General features: G+C 40.0%; 1 protein-coding gene across 1 annotated transcript; it reads right to left on the bottom strand.

Annotated features, from left to right (window-relative positions):
- Positions 1-22287: 22287 nt before the first annotated feature.
- LOC145627999 (uncharacterized) lies at positions 22288-22923 on the bottom strand. The gene has a single exon (XM_081680335.1). The coding sequence runs from the start codon at positions 22921-22923 to the stop codon at positions 22288-22290; it is 636 nt and encodes a 211-aa protein (XP_081536461.1).
- Between the last annotated feature and the right edge of the window lie 234 nt (positions 22924-23157).

Genomic DNA, 23157 nt, shown 5'->3' with positions numbered 1-23157 from the left:
GCAAAGAATTATTATAGGGTCCTCCCGATTCTGCTGCACCTGTATTTATTTTTTACTATAGAACTTTGCCAATTTCTTTAATTATCTTAGGGTTGACCTAAGGCTTGATGTTGCTTGATTCATCGACTTGACACGGCTCAAGGTATAAACTTGACTCGATATGTGATTGACTGACTTGAAGTGTAATGACGCATGTGTTAAACTCAAATCAAAGTGATATGGCACGACATACTCAATGTGTACATGACTCGTGTGTGCATTGTTTTTGATTTCTCCCAAGAAGTGATTTTTGATTTTCCATCTTTCTTCCTACGATTCTTAAAGTTCTCATACCACAAAGAAGCATGTTTTTTGAGTTTAAGGATGGCCAATTTGAAACGTTTTTCATCATTATAACCCTTATATTCAAACACATTCTCCATACTTCTAACCCAATCAAGAAATTCATTGGGATCAAGATTACCTTCAAAGTCCGGAAATTCCAACTTGATGTCTCGGTCACGGTTGTCCTCATGGTGTCGTTGGCGGTGTTCCCTTCTCCGGTGAGGAGAGTGAGAGTCATCTTCTTCACTAGGGCTCCTCCTTCTTCTAGGACTTCTTCTATTCTCCAAGACCTCAAGAAGTCTATCAAACTTCCTTTCTAGAGCATCCAATCTAGAGTTTTCATTGTAACCTTCATCATCTTCATAATAGTATCTATCACCCATGTTTGAAGATAGAAAGCTTGTATTTTTGAGGGAAATTTCAAATTTTTGTGGGAAAAGATGAGATCTTTTGAGAGGGGGAAAGAGAAAATAAAAAAAGGTAGGATCTTTCTAGGCTAATAACCTAGGCTCTGATACCAAATGATATGAAATAACCAAGGAAAGACAATTTAAAAGGGAGGAGAAATCAAGTAACAACAAGTTCAAACCAACAACCCAAGATAATCTATCTCAAATTCACAAAGATAGATGAAATAGGGGTCTTAATCAAAGCCAACACCAAGTAAAGCTAAGATTAAGGTGTAACCACAAAGATTACAAGAGATGCAATCACAAAGAAAGCAAGATAATCACAAAGATTATGGTAGAGAGTGAAAGTCTCTTGATTACAAAGTTCAACAAAAATTAATATGCAAAAATGTCTTAAAACAACTTAAATAGTTCGCACAAACTGGCAGAAAAACGGGAAAAGGTTCGGCCGAACTCTGGGTAAGTTCGGTCGAACTTGTGGGTAGGTTCGGTCGAACTTTTTGAGTTCGACCACTCCTGCAAAGATGCAAAAATCAGCTCTGAAACTGCCTGGGAGTTTGGGCGAACCACAGTGTAGGTTCGGTCGAACTCCCCTGCTCCTGGACAGCTCAACTTCAAACGTTCATAACTTCTTTGTTTCTCGCTCAAATTTGGCATGTGACCAGTCGTTGGAAAGCTCTTGAACTCTACTTTTACCTCCAACTTGAATCACCTAAAAATTCCTTTTAACGAAGGAGATATGGCTGAATGAAGTAGCTGCATCATATATTGATAAGCTTCTTTTCTTCAAGTGTGATGATGGTTAGCCCCGAAAGGTGACCTCCAAGGAGCTTGGCCCTACTTCGTGTCATGACACGTGTCATGTCTTCCACTTCTTCCACTAAGTTCCATGCACCCGCGTCAAACCCCTCCTCTTCAAAAGGAATTGCCCTCAATTCCGGATCATCATCACCAATATCATCTTCAAAGAGAAAAGGAGCAAGATCACCAACATTAAAGGTAGCATGAACACCAAAGTCTCTCGGTAGTTTGAGCTTATAAGCATTACGTCCAACTCTTTCCACAACTTCAAAGGGGCCTTCGGATCTTGGCATGAGCTTGTTCTTTCTCTTAGCCGGGAATCTTTCCTTCCGAAGATGGAGCCACACAAGATCACCTACATTGAATTCCCTTGGCTTTTTGAATTTGTTTGCCCTTGCCTTGTAACTCTCATTTGTCTTCTCAATTCTCTTCTTGACATCTTCATGAAGCCTTTTCATCGTTTCAACTCTATCTTTTGCCTCAAAACTCAACTCCTCTTGAGGGATACTAGGCAACAAGTCAAGTGATAGGCGGGGATTAAAACCATACACTACTTCAAATGGTGTTTTCCCGGTAGCTATGCAATGAGAGCGGTTGTAAGCAAATTCAACTTGAGGTAGCTTAAGATCCCAATCTTTCATGTGTTTACTAATGATAGCTCGGAGAACGGTGGACATGGTACGATTAGTCACCTCGGTTTGGCCATCGGTTTGAGGGTGACTAGAGGTACTAAACAAGAGCTTGGTTCCCACTAACTTCCACAAAGTCTTCCAAAAGTAGCTCAAGAACTTAGGATCACGGTCCGACACAATACTTTTTGGAATGCCATGAAGCTTCACCACTTCTCTAAAGAACAAGGTAGCCACATGAGAAGCGTCATCGGTCTTATGGCAAGGAATGAAGTGAGCCATCTTGCTAAAACGATCAACCACAACAAACACGGAATCATTTTGCCTTTGAGTGCGAGGGAGAGCAACCACAAAATCCATGCTAAGATCATCCCAAGGGTGACTAGGGACCGGAAGAGGAGAGTAGAGTCCTTCACGGAATTGACTCTTAGCCTTGTGACAAGCCCCACAACGAGCTATCACATCTTGCACGTCACCAAACATCTTGGGCCAATAAAAATGCTCTCGAAGAATGTCATATGTTTTCGCAACCCCAAAGTGTCCGGCTAGCCCTCCTTGATGAGCTTCTTTAACAAGAAACCGTCGATGAGAGCATTTCGGAACACAAAGCTTGTTTCCCTTGAAAAGGAAACCCTCTTGCACCATGAAAGAGCCATCGACCCCTTCGTCACACTTCTTCATCAACCCACCAAAATCCTCATCATCGTGATACAACTCTTTAAGCAACTCAAACCCTAAAAACTTCGCATCAAGAATAGTGATCATACAATGTCTCCTAGAAAGAGCATCGGCAACAACATTGCTCTTCCCTTCCTTGTACTTAGAAGAGAAATTGAATGATTGGAGGAATTCAACCCATTTGGCATGCCTTGCATTGAGTTTATGAGAACCATTGATGTACTTGAGAGATTCATGATCGGAGTGTAGTACAAATGGTCTAGGCCTCAAGTAATGTGACCAATGATCAAGATCCCTTACAATAGCATAGAACTCCTTGTCATAGGTACTATATCTCATTCTTGCTCCACCAAGCTTCTCACTAAAATAGGAAACCGGCATCCCTCCTTGCACAAGAACCGCTCCAACTCCAACCCCACTAGCATCACATTCAACTTCAAAGTGTTGATCAAAATTCGGAAGAGATAAGATTGGAGCCTCACACAACTTCTTCTTGAGGTTCTCAAAAGCCCTTTGAGTCGATGGTGTCCACTCAAAAGTACCCTTCTTCATGCATTCGGTCACTGGGGCCAAAATAGTGCTAAAATTCTTCACAAACCTTCGATAGAAGGAAGCTAGACCATGGAAACTCCTAACTTGAGTGAGAGTAGTAGGAGTAGGCCAAGATTGAATGGCCTCCACTTTACTAGGGTCCATTGAGATCCCTACATTTGAAATCACGTAACCAAGAAAAACAATACTATCCACCATAAAAGTACATTTTTCCAACTTGGCAAAAAGCCGCCTACTTCTCAATGTTTCAAATACTTGCCTCAAATGTTTAGCATGATCAAGTTCACATTTGCTATAAACAAGTATGTCATCAAAATAAACAACAACAAATTTACCAATGAATGGGCGAAGTACCTCATTCATGAGCCTCATGAAAGTGCTAGGAGCATTAGAGAGCCCAAATGGCATAACTAGCCATTCATACAAGCCTTGCTTTGTCTTGAAAGCGGTCTTCCACTCATCTCCTTCACGCATACGAATTTGATGGTACCCCATCCTCAAGTCAATCTTCGAAAACACCTTGGAACCATGTAACTCATCAAGCATATCATCAAGTCGGGGAATAGGGAAGCGATACTTGATGGTGATGTTATTGATGGCCCTACTATCCACACACATCCTCCATGTACCATCCTTTTTCGGAACCAAAAGAGCCGGAACCGAACAAGGGCTAAGGGATTCCCTTACAAATCCTCTTTTAATCAACTCACCAATTTGTCTTTAAAGCTCTCTTGCTTCATCGGGGGTACACCTATAAGCCGGTCTATTAGGGAGTTGTGATCCGGGAATAAGATCTATTTGATGTTCAATTCCCCTAATAGGTGGCAAACCGGGTGGGAGATCATCGGGAAAAACGTCATGGTACTCAACCAATACTTCCTTGACAAGGGGGTGGATTGGGTTCTCTCGCTCGCTCTCTTGTGTTTCCCTAAGAAGACAAATAAAGACAATGTGTCCTTGATTTATCTCCTTTCCCATCTCATTTTCCCCAATGAGAAGGTTCTCTTTGATTGTGTTTCCCGTACCCAAGGGTTCTTTGTGTTTGATGGTGGGGGACAAGGGGTTGAGTACAATCTTTTTCTTATCCATCATGAATGAATAAGTGTTCTTTCTTCCATCATGCATCACATCTCTATCAAATTGCCAAGGTCTACCAAGCAATACATGACAAGCATCCATAGGCAATACATCACAAAGCACCTCATCCTTATATAACTTGCCAATTGAGAAAGAAAGAAGAGTTTGTTTCGTTACCTTCACCTCATTGTGATTGTTAAGCCATTGAAGCTTGTAGGGAGTAGGATGATCGGTAGTTTCAAGATTGAGCTTGCTCACCAATGTTGTTGAAGCCACATTAGTGCAAGAGCCACTATCGATGATAAGATTGCAAACCCTATCCTTGATGGTGCATCGAGTTTGGAAGATGTTTTCCCTTTGCTCTTCCGCTAAAGGGGTGGAAATGGAGTGAAGTGCTCTCCTCACTACAAGGATTTGACCCTCATCGGCGTCAACTACAATTTCATCCTCCTCATCATATATAGGGTCACCAAAATCCCTCTTCTCATCTTCGTACTCATCATCATCCATTTCACGAATCATCATAGCTCTACTATTTGGACACTCATTAGCAAAATGTCCATAGCCTCTACACTTGTAGCAAGTCTTTCGATTTCCCATCTTGTTGTGATCATATTTGTTAGGAAAATGCATGGGAGCCTTTCCTTTGTCATCTTTGACAATGGGCTTGCTTGTCTCACCCTTTGGAGCAAAAGAATTCTTGAAGGTAGGCTTAGGATACCCACTAGCACTACTCACCTTGTCATACTTATCAAACTTCAAAGCCACTTGCACCACTTGATCAAAACTTCCATGGTCATGCACATCAACCTTTTGCCCAAGCTTTCTTTCAAGACCACCAATATACCTAGCAATCTTATGCTCCGGTGCTTCCTCAACTCCACTCATGATAGAAAGTTTTTCAAACTCCCTAGTATACTTCTCTACCGACATAGTTCCTTGCTTAAGAGAGTTCAATTTAAGATAAGCATCTTGCAAATAATCTCTAGGCACAAAAGCCTTGTTCATATGTTTCTTCAATTTCTCCCAAGAAGTGATTTTTGATTTTCCATCTTTCTTCCTACGATTCTTAAAGTTCTCATACCACAAAGAAGCATGTTTTTTGAGTTTAAGGATGGCCAATTTGAAACGTTTTTCATCATTATAACCCTTATATTCAAACACATTCTCCATACTTCTAACCCAATCAAGAAATTCATTGGGATCAAGATTACCTTTAAAGTCCGGAAATTCCAACTTGATGTCTCAGTCACGGTTGTCCTCATGGTGTCGTTGGCGGTGTTCCCTTCTCCGGTGAGGAGAGTGAGAGTCATCTTCTTCACTAGGGCTCCTCCTCCTTCTAGGACTTCTTCTATTCTCCAAGACCTCAAGAAGTCTATCAAACTTCCTTTCTAGAGCATCCAATCTAGAGTTTTCATTGTAACCTTCATCATCTTCATAATAGTATCTATCACCCATGTTTGAAGATAGAAAGCTTGTATTTTTGAGGGAAATTTCAAATTTTTGTGGGAAAAGATGAGATCTTTTAAGAGGGGGAAAGAGAAAATAAAAAAAAGGTAGGATCTTTCTAGGCTAATAACCTAGGCTCTGATACCAAATGATATGAAATAACCAAGGAAAGACAAGTTAAAAAGGAGGAGAAATCAAGTAACAACAAGTTCAAACCAACAACCCAAGATAATCTATCTCAAATTCACAAAGATAGATGAAATAGGGGTCTTAATCAAAGCCAACACCAAGTAAAGCTAAGATTAAGGTGTAACCACAAAGATTACAAGAGATGCAATCACAAAGAAAGCAAGATAATCACAAATATTATGGTTGAGAGTGAAAGTCTCTTGATTACAAAGTTCAACAAAAATTAATATGCAAAAACGTCTTAAAATAACTTAAATAGTTCGCACAAACTGGCAGAAAAACGGGAAAAGGTTCGGCCGAACTCTGGGTAAGTTCGGTCAAACTTGTGGGTAGGTTCGGTCGAACTTTTTGAGTTCGACCACTCTTGCAAAGATGCAAAAATCAGCTCTGAAACTGCCTGGGAGTTCGGGCGAACCACAGTGTAGGTTCGGTCGAACTCCCCTGCTCCTGGACAGCTCAACTTCAAACGTTCATAACTTCTTCGTTTCTCGCTCAAATTTGGCATGTGACCAGTCGTTGGAAAGCTCTTGAACTCTACTTTCACCTCCAACTTGAATCACTTAAAAATTCCGTGTAACGAAGGAGATATGGCTGAATGAAGTAGCTGCATCATATATTGATAAGCTTCTTTTCTTCAAGTGTGATGATGGTTAGCCCCGAAAGGTGACCTCCAAGGAGCTTGGCCCTACTTCGTGTCATGACACGTGGCATGTCTTCCACTTCTTCCACTAAGTTCCATGCACCCGCGTCATCTTTAGTAGGTCCAATGGGAGTAATGATTCCCTCGGCATGGAGTCGATTGAAAGCATCATCGTAGCTAGTTCCAATAAGGGTAAATTCCCTTTTTGGTTGCTTTCGATTACCCATGGCTAGGATCTCACTAAGGTCAAAAGTACCAACACTATTACTAGAGTAGGTGTTTTCGGAAGAAGAAGGATAGTCGTTCTTCTTCCCTTTACAGCCACTGTTACCATTGTTACTGATCTTGGCCTTCTTGTCGCGCGGAGGAACATGAAGGAGATTTGAATCAATGAAGTCTTGAACACGATCCTTGAGGGCGAGACACTTTTCAATAGTGTGACCGCGACCTTTATGGTATCGACAATAGGAATTTGGATCCCAATTAGGAGAACGTTTTTCAGATGGAGGGTCTTGACTGGGACCAATGGAGTGAATGAGACCTTGATCGTGAAGACAGTCAAAAGCTTCATTGTAAGTCATTCCTATTGGTGTGTATTCTTCAATGGTCCGTTTTTCTTGTGGCTTAGGAGCATTGAGTTCGTCATTAAACCCTTGGCGAGAATTTTGTTCGATGGCCATCACCCGATTTGCTAATCCTTCTACCACATTCAAGAGCATGGCAATGACATCTTGCAGTTTTCGAATTTCCTCTTTTAGACTTGACGAGTCTTCCTGGGTATTATCTAAGAAAAGACTTTCATCCTCCTCAGTTATGGCCACTTCATCGAGAGAGGTCATATAAGCTGTCTCGATCATAGGCTCTCCTACAGGTGTGATAAGAAGTGATGGATCAAAGGATGCTTGGTCATCTTCGATGGCTAGAATCTCGGAAGTTTCATTGTTATCGATCAGATCTTGAATAGCTTCTTTGAGTTTCCAACACTCTTCGGTGTCGTGACCCTTTCCTTGATGATATTTACAGTGCTTATTAGGATCCCATTTAGGTGGTCTAGCTTCTGGAATTGGATCTTTGATGGGCCCTATGGGCATGACTAGTCCTTTGTGATGTAGCTTCTCGAAAGCCGTTTCATAACTTATACCAAGTGGAGTGAACACCCTTTTTGATCTTTGGATTCGTTGTTTAGAGGTGTTTGTAGCATGTACCTCACTAGAGGAAGAAGAAGGATGGTCGCTCTTCTTTCCTCTCGCACTATTATCTTTCAGAAGGTCATCTTCAATGTCAATGCCTATATTATAAACAGCTTTGAAAGTATTCAAGTTGTGTTGGTACTTTAAGTGTTTTGAATACTTCCCTTGGAGATTCTTGATAAACATCCTCACAGATTCTTTTTCGGTAGGAGCCTTGACCATATTAGCAGAAGTTTCCCTCCATTTGTTGAAGAAAGAAGTGAACCCTTCGTTTTCCTTTTGTTTTAACATCTCAAGTTGTCTGTGGTCTGTCTCGTCTTGGATGTTGCACTTATATCTATCTATGAAAGCGTTTGTTATCGATTCCCAAGAAGAGGTTTTTTCTTTCTCGAGAGAAAAGAACCATTGTTGACAAACGGTTTCGAGAGATAGTGGGAACAGAGAGGGGAAAACCTTCTTATCGATACCCTTAATGCTCATTATAGTTTCAAAAGCTCTTAGATGGAAGTAAGGGTTATCTGTTGCCTTGAATTTAGGGATGTCAGTGGCGTTGAACTTATGCGGAAGAAGTTCTTTGTCCAGCGAGACCCCTTGTGAACTCATGCCCTGAAATTTGTAGTCATTAGATAGCTTGCTCAAGCTTTCTTGCATGAGGTCCATCCGTTGTTGCTTCACGGGATCATCGATCTTGAGTGCGAGAAGTTTCAGTGTCTCAGTCACAGTAGCCAGTTGGTTCTTAACATCATTGACTTCTTCTTGAGTTGTCATTATCTTCTTAGCCTTCCTCTTTTGACGAATCGGTTTATCAAAAAGCGAGACTTGAATAAAGCGGTTGTCCTTGATTAATCGCCCTTCTCTCCTCGACCAAGTACTGTGGAAAAGGAATTTGGGGATACTTATTGTTAATTATTTGACTCAAACTTTATTCAACATGCTATGGATGGAGGAAATGAAGAAAAATTAGAATAAAATGTGAAAGAAGATTTAGGTGGAGGGATACGAAGAATTAGGAATAGAATGTACCCCCCAACTCAAATGACGGAAAAGACCGACTCATGCATGAACCTAAGACATGGCCATGGTGATGTGTACTCAAAGTGTGTGCTAAGATTAGTGAGTGTAGGTGACATATTAAGACTCGTGTCATGACCATGTGGCTAGATTATGTGACCTAGACTCGATTAATGACTTGACAAGGTGTTATTGACAGCGAAAATTAACCGAATTAATTAGTAAACTGGTTAATTAGACATCAGGTGATGACTCGACGAATAATCCGAACTGTCGGCCAAGCGACAGAACTGGCGTCACAATATGGTGATTGGCGCCAGACAATTTGGTTAATGTCTGGCGCTACACACAGTAATGTGGCGCTACAGCTCAAACTTTGGCGCCAATATTGGAGCTTCGGTCTGGGACTGTTTTCGGTATTATTAGTCAACTGGGGTATGCCTAAAGTCGTACTAGGTCAATTCCGATTAAAAAAAAAACTTTATTGACTCAAATTAACTAATTAATTAATTCATTAGGAAAAGTTTTTAAAGTCATTAATTTTAGCTTTGACACAAATCAACAAACGGTTAGGAGAAACATAGAATATATATGCACAACAAATAATGCACAATTAGTCAAGTAGGCACAATATGATGCAATGAGTTCGCAACCTAACCATGGCTCTAGTTCTCTAAAGTTCGGGATATGGTTTAGTCAAATAGGGTCCATGGTTAATTGTCCAGATGCACCGCGCAGAAGCCTAACCGTGAAGGGTTAGCGCGTGTGGATAGGACACCGCGAGTTTTTAGAAAACACTCACTTCCATGGTTTGGTGAATTCAACCTCTCAGATGTACCCTTTGTTGCCAGGAGCGTTCAATCGGGTAGATAGAGCATGAATTCCCAGAGGGTTATGTCCATATGTAGAAAACATATGGGTTTCAGAAAAGTGAGAAAAAATTCAATCAGGAAGTAGGATTGAGCAAACAATACGAAAAACCGGTCGAAATTAGAACGCATATTTCTGGCTCGGTATTGGGGGAAATTGGCGCCAGCAAACAGAGACTGGCGCCAACTTTTAACTGTAGCGCCTGGCGCCAATATTGGCGTCTGGCGCTACGGCTAAAAGTGTGGCGCCAAGCTCTGGCCCCTGACGCTACTTCCCACATGCCTCAGCAGCTTTCTGTGCTCGATAAAATCTTCAAGTTTCGAGTGGTGTTATTTCAGTCATAGTTGTGAAAGACATTTCTCAAATTTCCTACGTGTAAAATCCTATGTTTTTGACTCATTACGGATGGTCTTTCCAATGAGAACCTTTTTATGCATATGACAATAATGTTAATCAAAATTACGCACATGAAATACTTAGAACTTTTCGAGTCTCATCCACTCATTCTAAATCATTGCCGAAACAAATTCAGGAATTAAAATAGAAATCCTCCCCAGCGGAGTCGCCAAAAACTGTAGGGAATAATTTCAAGCCTTTAAATTCCCACTAGCTTGAACCCCACTGTGATCATACACTAAAGTACGGTGGCGTCCAAAAGGGAAGAAGATAGAGCAAAAGAGTCGCCAACAAGTTTTTAAGGAACTTGTAAACCGTTCACGAGGTGAAGGTTACACCCCTTAACGATCCAAGAGATCGTCAACTCCATAAGGTCATGAACCAAATAAGGGTTCGGGGATGATGGTACAAATCCAACCTAAAAGAGATTGAACCTGCCCTAATAATAGGCCTCTACTTTATTCTGATCGTATTCATGTGCGCTTTCTCACTAACATACAATCAATAGGATTACCCTAAACCTGTTTAATCTATGTTGGTTGAATTTAATGCACAAATAAACTATTATTGGCGATCACTTGAATTATAATCAAATTAACCCTAACAAGATTATTAATTATCTTATTAAGCGTGATTACAAGTACCAATTCCCTTTAAGCATGCAATAAAGGTGATCAAGCAACAAAGAATAAATAATGTATCAAGCAACATAATCAATAATAATTATGAATAATAATAATAATCATCATAATAATAATCATATTCATGTTAATATGAAAGCATAATAAAAATAGCAAGATCCTAGGCATGATACTAACAAGATTAATAACAAACCCTAGCATGTCACTAAGCAATAAAAATCAAACCTTTAGCCCTAACATGATACTAACAATCATAAATATTAGGAAGAACATAGGAAGCATCATAACAATCATATTTAATATTATAACCTTTTCCCTAAACATGATATTAGGAATCATAATAACAATATAAACATGATATCTACATTATAAATCAATTAAAACCAATAAAGTACTTACTTTGATGCCTCGTACCTCTTTCTAATTACAAAATACACACGTTAGTAACTTCAAGGAAAATAATAAATCAAAACAATTAAATTAAATAATTGAAAGAGAGATTTGGGACCAAACCCTCAGAAATTAAAACCTTTCACGTCTAGGGCGAAGGCAACTTCGAATATGGCTAGGTGTTTCTAGATCTTGTGAATGCGGAATTTTGTATGAAAAGGCAAGAAAGAATTGAAGAAAGAAAAGAATGCTTAAGAATAAGAGAATTGGTGAATTGGTGAATTGGTGAATGAAAACGAAGTTTTTTTATACAATATTTATAGAGAAAATCAGCCAAAAAAGATAATTTAACAAAACAGAGTCTGATAATCGCAAAACAGGATTGGCGCCAACCCTGGCTAACTGGCGCCAGGCACCAGTGGCTAGCGCCAGGCGCCAATGGCTAGCGCCTGGCGCCAAGCCTGGTTCCAGGCGCCAAGGCTTGGGGTTGGACGTCAAACTGGATTTCAACGCGTTTTCGAAAATCTGATAGATTTACCGTACTGGAAGATAAAATAATATAATTTCTTCGAAAATGCTATTTGATCTTGATTAAAACTCTGAAGAGTCCTAATTGAATCAGGAATGATAAAGAACCTTCTAGAATGTTCTAGAAGACTAAAACCATTCCTAATTGCATTAGGAATGATAAATTATATTAGGCCCTCCCCTAGATCATTGGGCCGTACTTAAAGCTCAAACCGGGCCCAGTTTAGTAAATTGGCCATAACTTCCTCAATACTCAATGGAATTGGGCTTATAATATATCGTTGGAAAGATCTTTGCAAGCCCCATCCAACTACACCACTATTGGACCCATATCATGGACCAACCAAACTGGATTGGCTATTTTCTTAAAATAAAGTTTTCAAAAACAGGGAGAAGAGAAAAGAAATAAAACTTTCCGCAACACTAGACCTTTCCACACTTTCGTTTCATTCGATTATGATTCAACGTGAAAGGCACTCATCACCGGGTTTGGTTTTAGGGAGACACAAATGGGTGTCTACAGATGTATACGTAGGTTACAACCAAATTTTAATGGCAAAAGAATACGAAGAAAAGACGTGCTTTTTTACCCCTTGGGGTACATATTGCTACACAGTCATGCCATTTGGTTTAAAAAATGCAGGAGCTACGTATCAAAGAATGGCTACGGCCCTCTTGCATGATATGATGCATAAAGAAATAGAAGTGTATGTGGATGATATGATCGTAAAGTCCAAAGATAGAATGGGACATATAAAAGCTTTACGCAAATTTTTCGCTTGCATAAAAGAATATAAAATGCGACTGAATCCACAAAAATGCGCCTTCGGGGTAACTTCTGGAAAGTTACTCGGATACGTAATAAGCACACGTGATATTGAGATCGATCCCTCTAAAATAAAGGCAATTGTTGACATGCCTCCCCTCAAACAAAAAAATAAATTAGGTGGTTCCTTGGCAAACTACAGTACATTAGTCGATTTATCAACAAATTGACTATGACTTGTGAGCCAATATTTAAAAAATTAAAGAAAGAGGAAAAACATGAATGGGACGATCAATGCCAAGAGGCCTTTGAGAAAATCAAAGATTATCTCAAAATTCCACCAATTTTAGCACCACCAGTACCCAAACTACCTCTTAGTCTATACATCACAGTTACAGACACGGCCATAGGCGCCATATTAGCACAAGAGGTAGAAAAAGTCGAGCGTGCAATATATTACATAAGTAAGAAGTTCATTCAATATGAAACAAAATATAGCACGCTGGAAAAGACAAGTCTAGCATTAGTGTGGGCAACTAAAAAATTACGACATTATATGCTACCACACACCACTCATGTGATTTCTCAACAAAATCCGATAAAGTATTTGTTTGAACAACCACCTATACAAGGAAGAATGTCCAAGTGGTTGGTAATGTTGGCCGAATTTGAGCTAAAATATATTCCTGAAAAATCAATGAAAGGAAAAGTAATTTCCGATTCTCTGGCCCAACATCCAATTCAAACAAGTCATGTAGAAACTACTCATCTTTCGGATGAAGAGATTCTTATGACACAAGATGACAAATGGGTAATGTACTTCGACGGTGCGTCCATTCAAAAAGGATGTGGCGTAGGAGTGTTACTCATAAATCTAGAGGGAGCACATACTCCAATCTCTGTCAAACTAGACTTTGAGGTTACGAATAATGCTGCGGAATGTGAAGCGTGCATTATTGGATTAGAAGCAGCAGCTAGCATAGGTTTGCAAAAACTAGAGGTATATGGAGATTCAAGTTTGATTATAAATCATATACCGAAAAAATGGAAAATAAAGAACTCCATAATAATATTATAACCAGCACACCTAGAGCAACTCATCGAGCATTTTGAACATATTGATTTTAAATATCTCCCAAGGGATGATAATCAATTTGCCGATGCGCTAGCAAAATTAGCCTCAATGATCAACATTCCATATCACTTAAATGTGATGCCATTATGCGTTGATAGAAGAGAAGAACCAGCATATTGCAACGCAATAGAGGAAATAAATGACATCGAAGGAGATAATCCTTGGTATCATATCCTCTAATATATTACCCATGGCACATATCCTGAAAATACTTCATCGAAAAACCAACGAGCCTTAAGAACACTTGCGGCCCAATACGATCTAGTAAAAGGTCAATTATGCAAAAAGGGACCTAATGGTCAAAGCTTATTGTGTATAGACCAACCTGAATCCACACGCCTTAAGGAAGATACTCACAAAGGTGTTTGTAGACCTCACATGAATGGTAAAATGCTTGCAAAAATAATTTCACGACAAGGGTACTATTGGTCCACTATGGAACATGATTGTATACAATATGTTAAAAAATGTCCAGAGTGCCAAATGTTCGCTAATTTACAACACCTTCCACCATCCGAACTACACAACCTCACTTCCCCTTGGCCTTTTTTAACTTGGGGAATTGACATAATTGGTAAAATTTCTCCAACAGGAGCAGGAGGGCATAAGTACGTATTAGTAGCCATTGATTACTTTACCAAGTGGATTGAGGCTGCTTCTTACGTGAATATCACTTCTAAACATGTCGCAAAGTTTCTCGAACGTAACATATTTTGTAGATATGGAGTTCCACATGAACTAATTAGTGGTTAGGGATCTCAATTCAAAGCTAAAGTTGAGACCCTCTTAACTCGTTATAAAGTAAAACATCATCACTCATCCCCATACATGCCTCAAATGAATGGAGCTGTAGAATCGGCAAATAAAAATATAATAGTCATCATTAAGAAAATGGCAGAAAATTATAAGGACTGGCCGAATAAACTACACTTCGCATTATGGGGTTATAGAACGTCCATACGAACATCAATAGGAGTAACTCCATACTCCTCAGTTTTTGGAATGGACGCAGTTCAACTAGTCGAACTGGAAATACCATCCCTACGCGTCGTACTCGAAAGTAAGCTACCGGAAGCTGAATGGGTAAGAGTGAGGTATGAAGAGCTTTTATTCCTCGATGAACGCCGATTAAGAGCTTTGCATCATGTACAAGTCTACCAATGGCGCATTGCGCGTCATTTTAATAAAAGGGTAAAACCCAAAAATATCAAAGAAGGAGACTTTGTACTAAAGGAGGTTAGGGGTCCACCAACTGATCCAAGAGGGAAATTCAAGCCTAATTGGATAGGTCCCTACCGCGTAATTAAAATCCTATCAGGAGGAGCTGTCAGATTAATGGATAATGGAGGTGATGAAATTCGCCAATTAATAAACATTGATCGACTTAAAAATTATTACATATGAAATTCGAATAAACTCGTTCATTCATTAAATAAATCATTTTTTTTAGCATTCAATACAAAGATTCTAAGTGTTATGCACTTTACCGAATAACAAGGTAAAGCACATAACACTTGGGGGGTAATTTAAAAAAATAATAGGCCATTCTAAGTGTTCAGATTTTTTCGAACATCACGAAAAACTCTTCACACTTGGGGGGTACTAATATGCAAAAAATAAATAATTTTTTTTTAAAACACTCGTAGTACAGGTGTCACGCGCAACTGGAAGAGTTGCGCGCGGATGTCACTCGCAACAAATTTCGTGGCTCGCACAACCTCGGATGTTACGCGCGCCACCTGATGATGAACTGTGAACCCGCATTTTTTTACGCTTGAATTAAGTTGCGACTTTTACTTGCGACAAAAAGAGGGTGTTTCTTGAATATAACCTGTACTCGGAAAATAAAAATTAAACTTTGATTTAATTCTTTTAAAGAAAGTTTGATTAATTTTTCATTTAATATCTACTCAAGAGATTAAAGAAAAATTAAAAAAGTATATATAATAATAATAATAATAATAATAATAATAATAATAATAATAATAATAATAATAATAATAATAATAATAATAATAATAATAATAATAATAATAATAATAATAATAATAATAATAATAATAAAAAGAATATTGTAAAAGAACTACACAAAGACCTGATTTCGTATTACGAATACGTAGGCAATCTTTATGATTCGGTCATATCAAAAAAATAAGAATAAAAAAACATAAGGCTCATATTTATTTCATTCAAAGGTCAAAATAAGAGACATATTGAACTAGATAGTTTTTTTTTAAAAAAAAAAAAAACATAGTAGTGATTACTTTATTCAAATTAAACTAATAATGAAATTGTGTAACACTCTTAGGTTTTACTATGTCCTCAATTGTCACGGATGATGGAGGAGTAGTCTCCATTGCAGTATTTTTAGAAACCTTAGAGATCTCCCCCTCACTCTTCTTTTTAACCCACACATTGTTCTTCAACTTGGGAATTGGGGTCTTTTCATCTTTTTTCCCCTTTTCTTTAGCTTTTGTTGGGGCCCTTTTGCGAGTATGTTGCGAGGATTCCTTGATTATCACACCTTGTTGCGCGGGTTTGGAGGGAGATTTTCTTTTTGTTTCCTTCGAATGAGCCTTAGGAGATGAGAAGTCTAATTTTCTTCTCACTCCTTTGTTTTGGCCACTAGGAGGAGTAGTGGTGGCCGAATGCATCAACGGCTTAGGTGGATTGCGAGTCGTGGCGGCTTGATGTTGAGATCGAGCCTTGTTTAATTCGCCCTTATTCGCCGCATTCATCCAAGCTTTGTAAAGGAAGATAGTACAATACTCGCGGTAGGATTTGGTACTACCCATCTAGGAAGACTTGACCAATATTCCATCCAACGAGGAATTTGTTCAGGTTTAAAGATCACATCTTTAGGGGCATTAAAATCTTGCGGGGGAATAATTTGTTTCATCCCATATTGTCTCATTACCCTGCAAGGAAAGATATAAGTAGTACTAGATAGGCTAAGAAGCCTAATATAAGGGCAATTAAAACTATTCCCAACCATACTACTTATGTTCCACCAAGGAATCACGGAGCGTATGTTAGGAACCCCATGACAGAAAAACGACGTCCATTCTTCTTTATTCTTATGCTTGTATAGAAGTCGACGTCCAGGGAATGTCGTTACTCCATTAGCCTTAAGGTTTTGTGGCTGATCAACAATTCGCAAACGCTCCATGAGCCAAATCTAAAAAAAAAAAAGGAGATAATTTACTTTGTGATTTTACACGAGCAGGTGGCACACACATCCAAATCAGTTGCGCGCGCCTTCCGCGCGCAGCGCAGAAGATTGCGCTGGTCATACCAGCACAACTTCATGACTTGCGCTGATTTACGGAAAAAAAAACGTACGTGTAATAGGAGTGGACTTCTCGTGAAACCGTTTTTGTTAGGGTCTCCTCTAAGGAGATTCAAGCATAGAACGATTTCCGCCAAAGCCAAAGGAGCGAGTGAATGACATCCCTCTATTTGCTCTACTATGGACACCGTGGAATAATCTCCATACTCTTTACCTGTCCTAAGTAAACAATTAACAACAAGACAATAACATAAAGCATGAATTTTAAAGCGTTGTTTAGTCATGTTGTCACGAGGGGCGACGAAATGTTCAATAAATTTGATCAAGTTCACGCCTTCTTCATTTCCAATATTTGTCATATCATTGTCAGACAAACCAAAAAATCTTTGAAATATAGGATTGGGATCCGACAAGGTAGGCGCATAGGTCACAGGGAGAGTATTTGCAGGGAAGCCTAACAAGGCCTCAAACTCACCAGGAAGTGGGATAATTTCGTCCCCTTTAAACAAGAAAAGATGGTGATTAGAGTCCCAATGGTTAATGGCGGCATGAAGAAAATCAAAATTAATTACTAGTTGCATGTACCTTAGTAGAGGGTCTAGGTGGTAAATTTTGAAAGCTAGTTTGTCCTCGGTTGAAAGGGAAGTGACCCATTGTTTCAAGCGTTGTTCAAAGGTTTTCACCATTGTTCAAATAAAAAAAAAAAAAAGAAAAAAAGAAGAACAGAGAATTTAGAGAGATTAATTCTTTTTACTTTCTTATGATATTACTAAGCGAATGAATGCGAGATACTAAAAAGCCTACACGAAACCACGTTTAAATAGACCTAAGAGGGGCAAAATTTCGGCAATTTTCGCTTAAAGGAAAGTTCACCAGCAGGTGGCGTGTGCAACTCATGAGTTACGCGCGTCATCCGCGCGCAACCAATTTACATGCGCACGACAGCCGCGCGCAACTCATCCAGTTGCGCACGTCTGTTCTGTCGCAACATGTCAGTTAGGATTATTTCCGTATTTTGGACTACATAATGACGAAATCTCACGAGATCTTAAGACAAATCATATGTTTACCTTTTATTAACCCTTGTGTCATTTTCCTTGATATTTTCTTACTTTTTTTTTTCTTTTTATTATTTTCTTACTTTCTTTTATTTTTCTTCTTCTTCTTCTTTTCTTTCCTTTTTCCTTTCTTTTCCTATTCTCCTTTCTTTGTTTCTTTTTTGTTATTTTTTCGAGGGGGGTAAGTCGAGAACCCTTCCCTCCCTCGAAATTTTTTTGTTTAAAAAAAAATGTACACATGGAAATAAAAAAATAATAATGACATATATATACAAAAGATGTGTCATATGTACAATAAAAAGAAATAAATAAATAAATAAATAAATAAAATGTACATCTGTTTCCTAATATATATATATATGTGTGTGTGTGTGTGTGTGTGTGTGTGTGTGTGTGTGTACAAAGGGAATCAGGGTGCTCGGCGACTACTAGACTGCTGCTGCACATCCTGCAAAATCCAAAACGAAGATTAATACAAGAAATGTAATAACTTCGTTAAAAAGAAAGAGATAAAACTTACCGTGACCATCCGATGATCACGACATGATAAAGTCACGAGGGCTCTCCGATAAGAAGCTCGGAAAGCACGCAAAGTCCTCACCATGCCGTTCACGGTCTCTCGCAGAAGCTGTTCCAAAATACAAGGACAGTTAGCAAACAAATGTATATGAAAAATATAAAAGCACATATACAAAAAGGACATACCGACTCAACCGTCTCAGGAACGAACGGTATCCCCTCCTCATCTTCCGCTGCTGGAAGGATCTCACGAATTAACGATCCGATAGCATCGGTATACGTGATCTCCGCTGTAGGAGGCACCCAACCACCTAGCTCGACTCGCTAAAAAACAATAAAAAAGGGTCAAAGTTCCAAAAAATATAATAATAAAAAAAAAAAAAAAAAAAAAGAAGAAAGTTAAAGTACTAACCGGAACGAAAGCTGGGAAAGGAGTCAGCCTAGATGCAATAAATGCCGGATAAGATGCATTCGGCAGCACCAGCTGGTCCGCTAGATAACCAAGGATCGTCTGAGCTTGATCCTAGCAAATCCGGACGTAACATCCGGATTGGAGGATCCGCAGGAACCAAAGGCTCCTCGGATGAGACCTGCCAGAGAACACGCTCGCCCAAAAACCAAGCGTTTTCCTCTAAAGCACTGGGAGTCCTACATAGAGGGCCCGGAAATGGCAACGAACCATGCCAGACCGGACAGCCTCAAGGACTCCGACGATCAAACTCCAAGGACGGAGATCGATCTATAAATACAAACACATGAAAAATCATCAAAAATATATATAAAATCAAAAAAAGAAAGATACGCATGTGTTGTCCAAAATGCTCACCGACACACGAGTCGCCGAAAGGATCCTCTGGCGGAAGTCGCCGGCTAAAGTGGCTCGCTTCTTCCTAATCGCGACCAGTCAATGGCCGATAGGAAAACGAGCAGTCCCGAGCACTTTGGGGGCTAAGAAAGGCAGGTACAAGTATCCCTAAGCCTAAAAGGAAAATGGAAAATGATAAGCTCAAAAGAAGCAAAAATAGTAATTGACGGAAAATTTAAAGTACGTACCTCAAGGATATGACCATGCCACGTGAGGGAGATCCGAGGCACCTCAGTAGCTGCCGCAGGATCCATCACCCGGGTCGCCTTGCCCATAGCTGTAAGCATACGGGCATACGACACCTCCGCCCAACTCAGGTTACCAACTTTCCCCAAATCACTGAGGCAAATAAGTAACCCGATAGTGAAACGCTCTCCCCGATCACTCAAGATAGTGACAGAGAGAACGTGAGCAATGTATATCCAAGCCAGTTGCTCAGGTGTACACTGCCGATTAACCTCATTAGCCGATAACTCATCGGCAAGAATCGAATACGGACAAGACTGCGCGTACACGTGAAGGTCGGGCTGCCGCAAGACGATCCCCCCCACAAGGTCACGCAGTCTCTTGTCTGACCCCCTGGCGATGTTTATGGCTACAGGCTCGCCTCCAAAAGGAAAACCCGTAATCATAGAGAAGTCGTAAGGGGTAATCGTCATCTCTCCCCACGGAAAGTGAAAAGTGTTGGTGGAATCCCACCAAAACTCCAGCAATCCGCGGAGGAAAGCTGACGACGCAGGCTGACTCGATAAATCCTGAAGAGTCGCCAACTAGGAGTTGAGCCCCGACAACTCCACAATCCCCTTTACCACCTCGGGTAAACTCTCAAAACGGGTCAGCAGGTCACCACAGCCATATAGACGCATGCTAGGATCACTCTAAAGAGAATAATAAAAAATGGTTATGGTTTGAAAAGGGGAAAAAAGGAAAAAGGAAAGAAAACTGAAGGTGCAAAGAACTCACAATGCCACGCCATCCTCTGATCGAGACATGATGGTCTGGGTCCCACTTAAGGATCGTATAGTCTCAGTTGGGAGGAGCCTCCCAAACCACATCCTCCTGGAGACGTCGATCGGCTGCGACGCGTCGCTCCCGAACCTCCTCACGAGGACGGGTCACCCTCTTTTGAGGGCGGACCGCCTTGTCAGGACCTACTAGAACCTCCTCAGCATCGACAAACGGAGGTGAGTCCATGCTATGACAGAGAAAGTTTCCTTATTAGTTTCTAAACTAAGTTAATATACGTGTTCTAGATAGGGTAAAACACAAAAATCAAATGCCACCCATATTTTAAAACACAAAAAGCGAATGCCACCCATACTTGGGGGCTCAGTTAAACTCAGTAAATGGGGGCTTTTAACACCCACAAAAGCCATCCTATACCAGTTTTAACTAAGCATTCAAGAGATTATAGTCCTAAATCTCAAAGATTCAACTATTTCTAGGTGAATAATAGTAACACTAACACAATTATCGTCTACCAAACAATCTTGAAGTTTGAACATGGCAAAAATAAGTTAAGTATACACTTTGCGCCAATTTTTCGAATTCAAAATTTTCAAAACATTAGTTATGAAGATAAAATTAGTTCTAATACTATAATTACTTCATAACAAGTATAACCAAAATGAGCAAGCAAAATAACATAAATCAAATTCGAAGAAAATTGCAAAAACGAACTCAAACGAATTAATGCTCATACAAGGTTCAATACTTAACCATTTTTCATGAAATTTGTTGTAAAAAACTCCCTAAACATTGGTAAAAGGATCTTAGACCAGCCAAGTCTTGCAGCTGCCTTCTTCTTCTCCTTCGGATGAGGAGTTGGCCGCCTATCCTTGACCGGCTTCTTCCTCCCAGATGGAGAAGTCTTTTTAGCCGGCTGACGTTGCTAGAGCCAGCCTTGTTTTTGTTGATCATCTCCTTGATTTCACCCTTAAAGGAGTTCATGAATTTCATGAGCTCGTTCCGGGTGAATGGGGCTGATCCTCTGGCCTTCGGGGTTTATTTCCCCTTCTGGCCTCCCAGGGGGCCGCCTGCATGGACCCACCTGGTCTGCATTACGTTCCATCTGATCTCTGGAACGAGTGTACTTGGAGATAAATGAGCCATCGTTGGCTACATACGTCTCCACATCATCATCATCATCATCATCATCTTGGTCAGTAAAGACCTCTGGCTGATGTACTGGTTGAGGAATGCCTGAATTATCCAGTTGGAGAACATGTTGATTGCTGGTATTACCCGGTTGGATAACCGGTAGTAAGTTGTTTGGATCAGGAGGTGGTACAGACTCTTGAACCATCTTTGAGGTACTCTCCCCACATACGCCGCCAAATGTTTTGGGTGTTTTTGTCCCTTGGGAGAGTTACGTCGCAAAGTCTGGTCCAGCTCGGGCTGTACTTGCAAAAACACGGAGACTCCGGTTGTTGGAGCTCCGCCTCCAAAGGTCAAGTTAGTAACTTAGAAAGGAGTAAAAAGTGCGGAAATTTAGGAGGTGGGTATCTGCTTGGATTCCAAGCTCAGGTGTTCTCTGATGTGAGAGAATATGGGTGTAATAAATGACTGTAGAAGTCCCCAAAATGGGGGAATATCTTCCTATTTATAGGGCCTTTGGGAAATGTGCCCCTCCGTAGGTCACTCTGACCTAGGTGTGATGGGTTGCGTCGCAAAATGCGGATTCTTGGGATTTGGGCCCTTGAAGGCGCAATTCAGGGTGAATATCTGAGACACCCACGTGTCAACTGGTGAGTGGTCTGGGATGACCTGCCAGCCCTTGACACGTGTAGCTCTCTCATTGGTCCAAGTGTCAAGGGTATTTTTACCCTAAACAATTATCATCGATACAATATTAATTATTATTGTTGTTATTATTAATTATTAATTACTTCCACTCTCAGGTGCACTCCTGACATTTAGACCGTACAAGTGCGCTGCTCTCCCATAAACCTTATCTAGAGTCTTAAATGTCTTTCTAGCCAAGTCCTTCTGCAATTGTTTAGTCAAACCTTGCTCAAATCTTTGAGCCTTCAACTCCTCGGTAGGCACTACCTCAGGAGCAAACCTCGCCAAGTTCATAAACTTGTTATAGTACTCAGTAATCGACATATTGTTCATTTGCAGATTGATAAACTCTTGAGCCTTTTGCTTCCTTAAGAATGGTGGATAGAACTTCTCCCTAAGTTTGGTTTTGAAAGTCTCCCAACCAAAATTAGCCTCAGCACGAAGCACATTTCCATTATCCCTCCACAAAATATCTGCCTCTTCCTTAAAATACATGGCAGCTTGATCCACTCTCATATTCACAGGACAATTCAAAGTAGCAAAAATCTTATCAAACTCCCTAATCCAATTCTCCAGAAAAGTTGGGTCTCCACCTCCCTCAAAGTATGGTGGCTTGACTTGAGCAAGTTTCTTAAACATCTCACCCACAGGATCAGGATTATCGTTGCGGTTTTGGTTCAAGTTCTCAGCTAGTAGCCTAATAGCATCAGCTAGAGCATCGTTGTTAGCCATCCTCCTTCTCTGCCTAGAAATGTAACACACTCTCAGGCCGACATCAACACGAAAGAGCTCACTTGCTTAATAAATCACATTCATAATCATCAAATACATATATTAAGGTAGAAAGGTGGACACGGCCACACAATCGCCCCTAATAAATCACTTTTAAATGAAATGATTATTTAATTTTAATCATTCCTACGCACACGAAAATTAAATAAAATAATTCCCTTGATTATATCCCTT

Source organism: Chenopodium album, chromosome 4, assembly GCF_948465745.1.
Source record: "Chenopodium album chromosome 4, dcCheAlbu1.1, whole genome shotgun sequence".
NCBI lineage: Eukaryota > Viridiplantae > Streptophyta > Magnoliopsida > Caryophyllales > Amaranthaceae > Chenopodium > Chenopodium album.
The sequence above is the reverse complement of the archived record's forward strand: the minus strand, read 5'-3'. Positions and strand labels throughout refer to the sequence as shown.

Bases quoted from the DNA above. Each gene is read 5' to 3' on its own strand.
- LOC145627999 (XM_081680335.1), bottom strand. From the start codon at position 22,923: ATGGCTAACAACGATGCTCTAGCTGATGCTATTAGGCTACTAGCTGAG.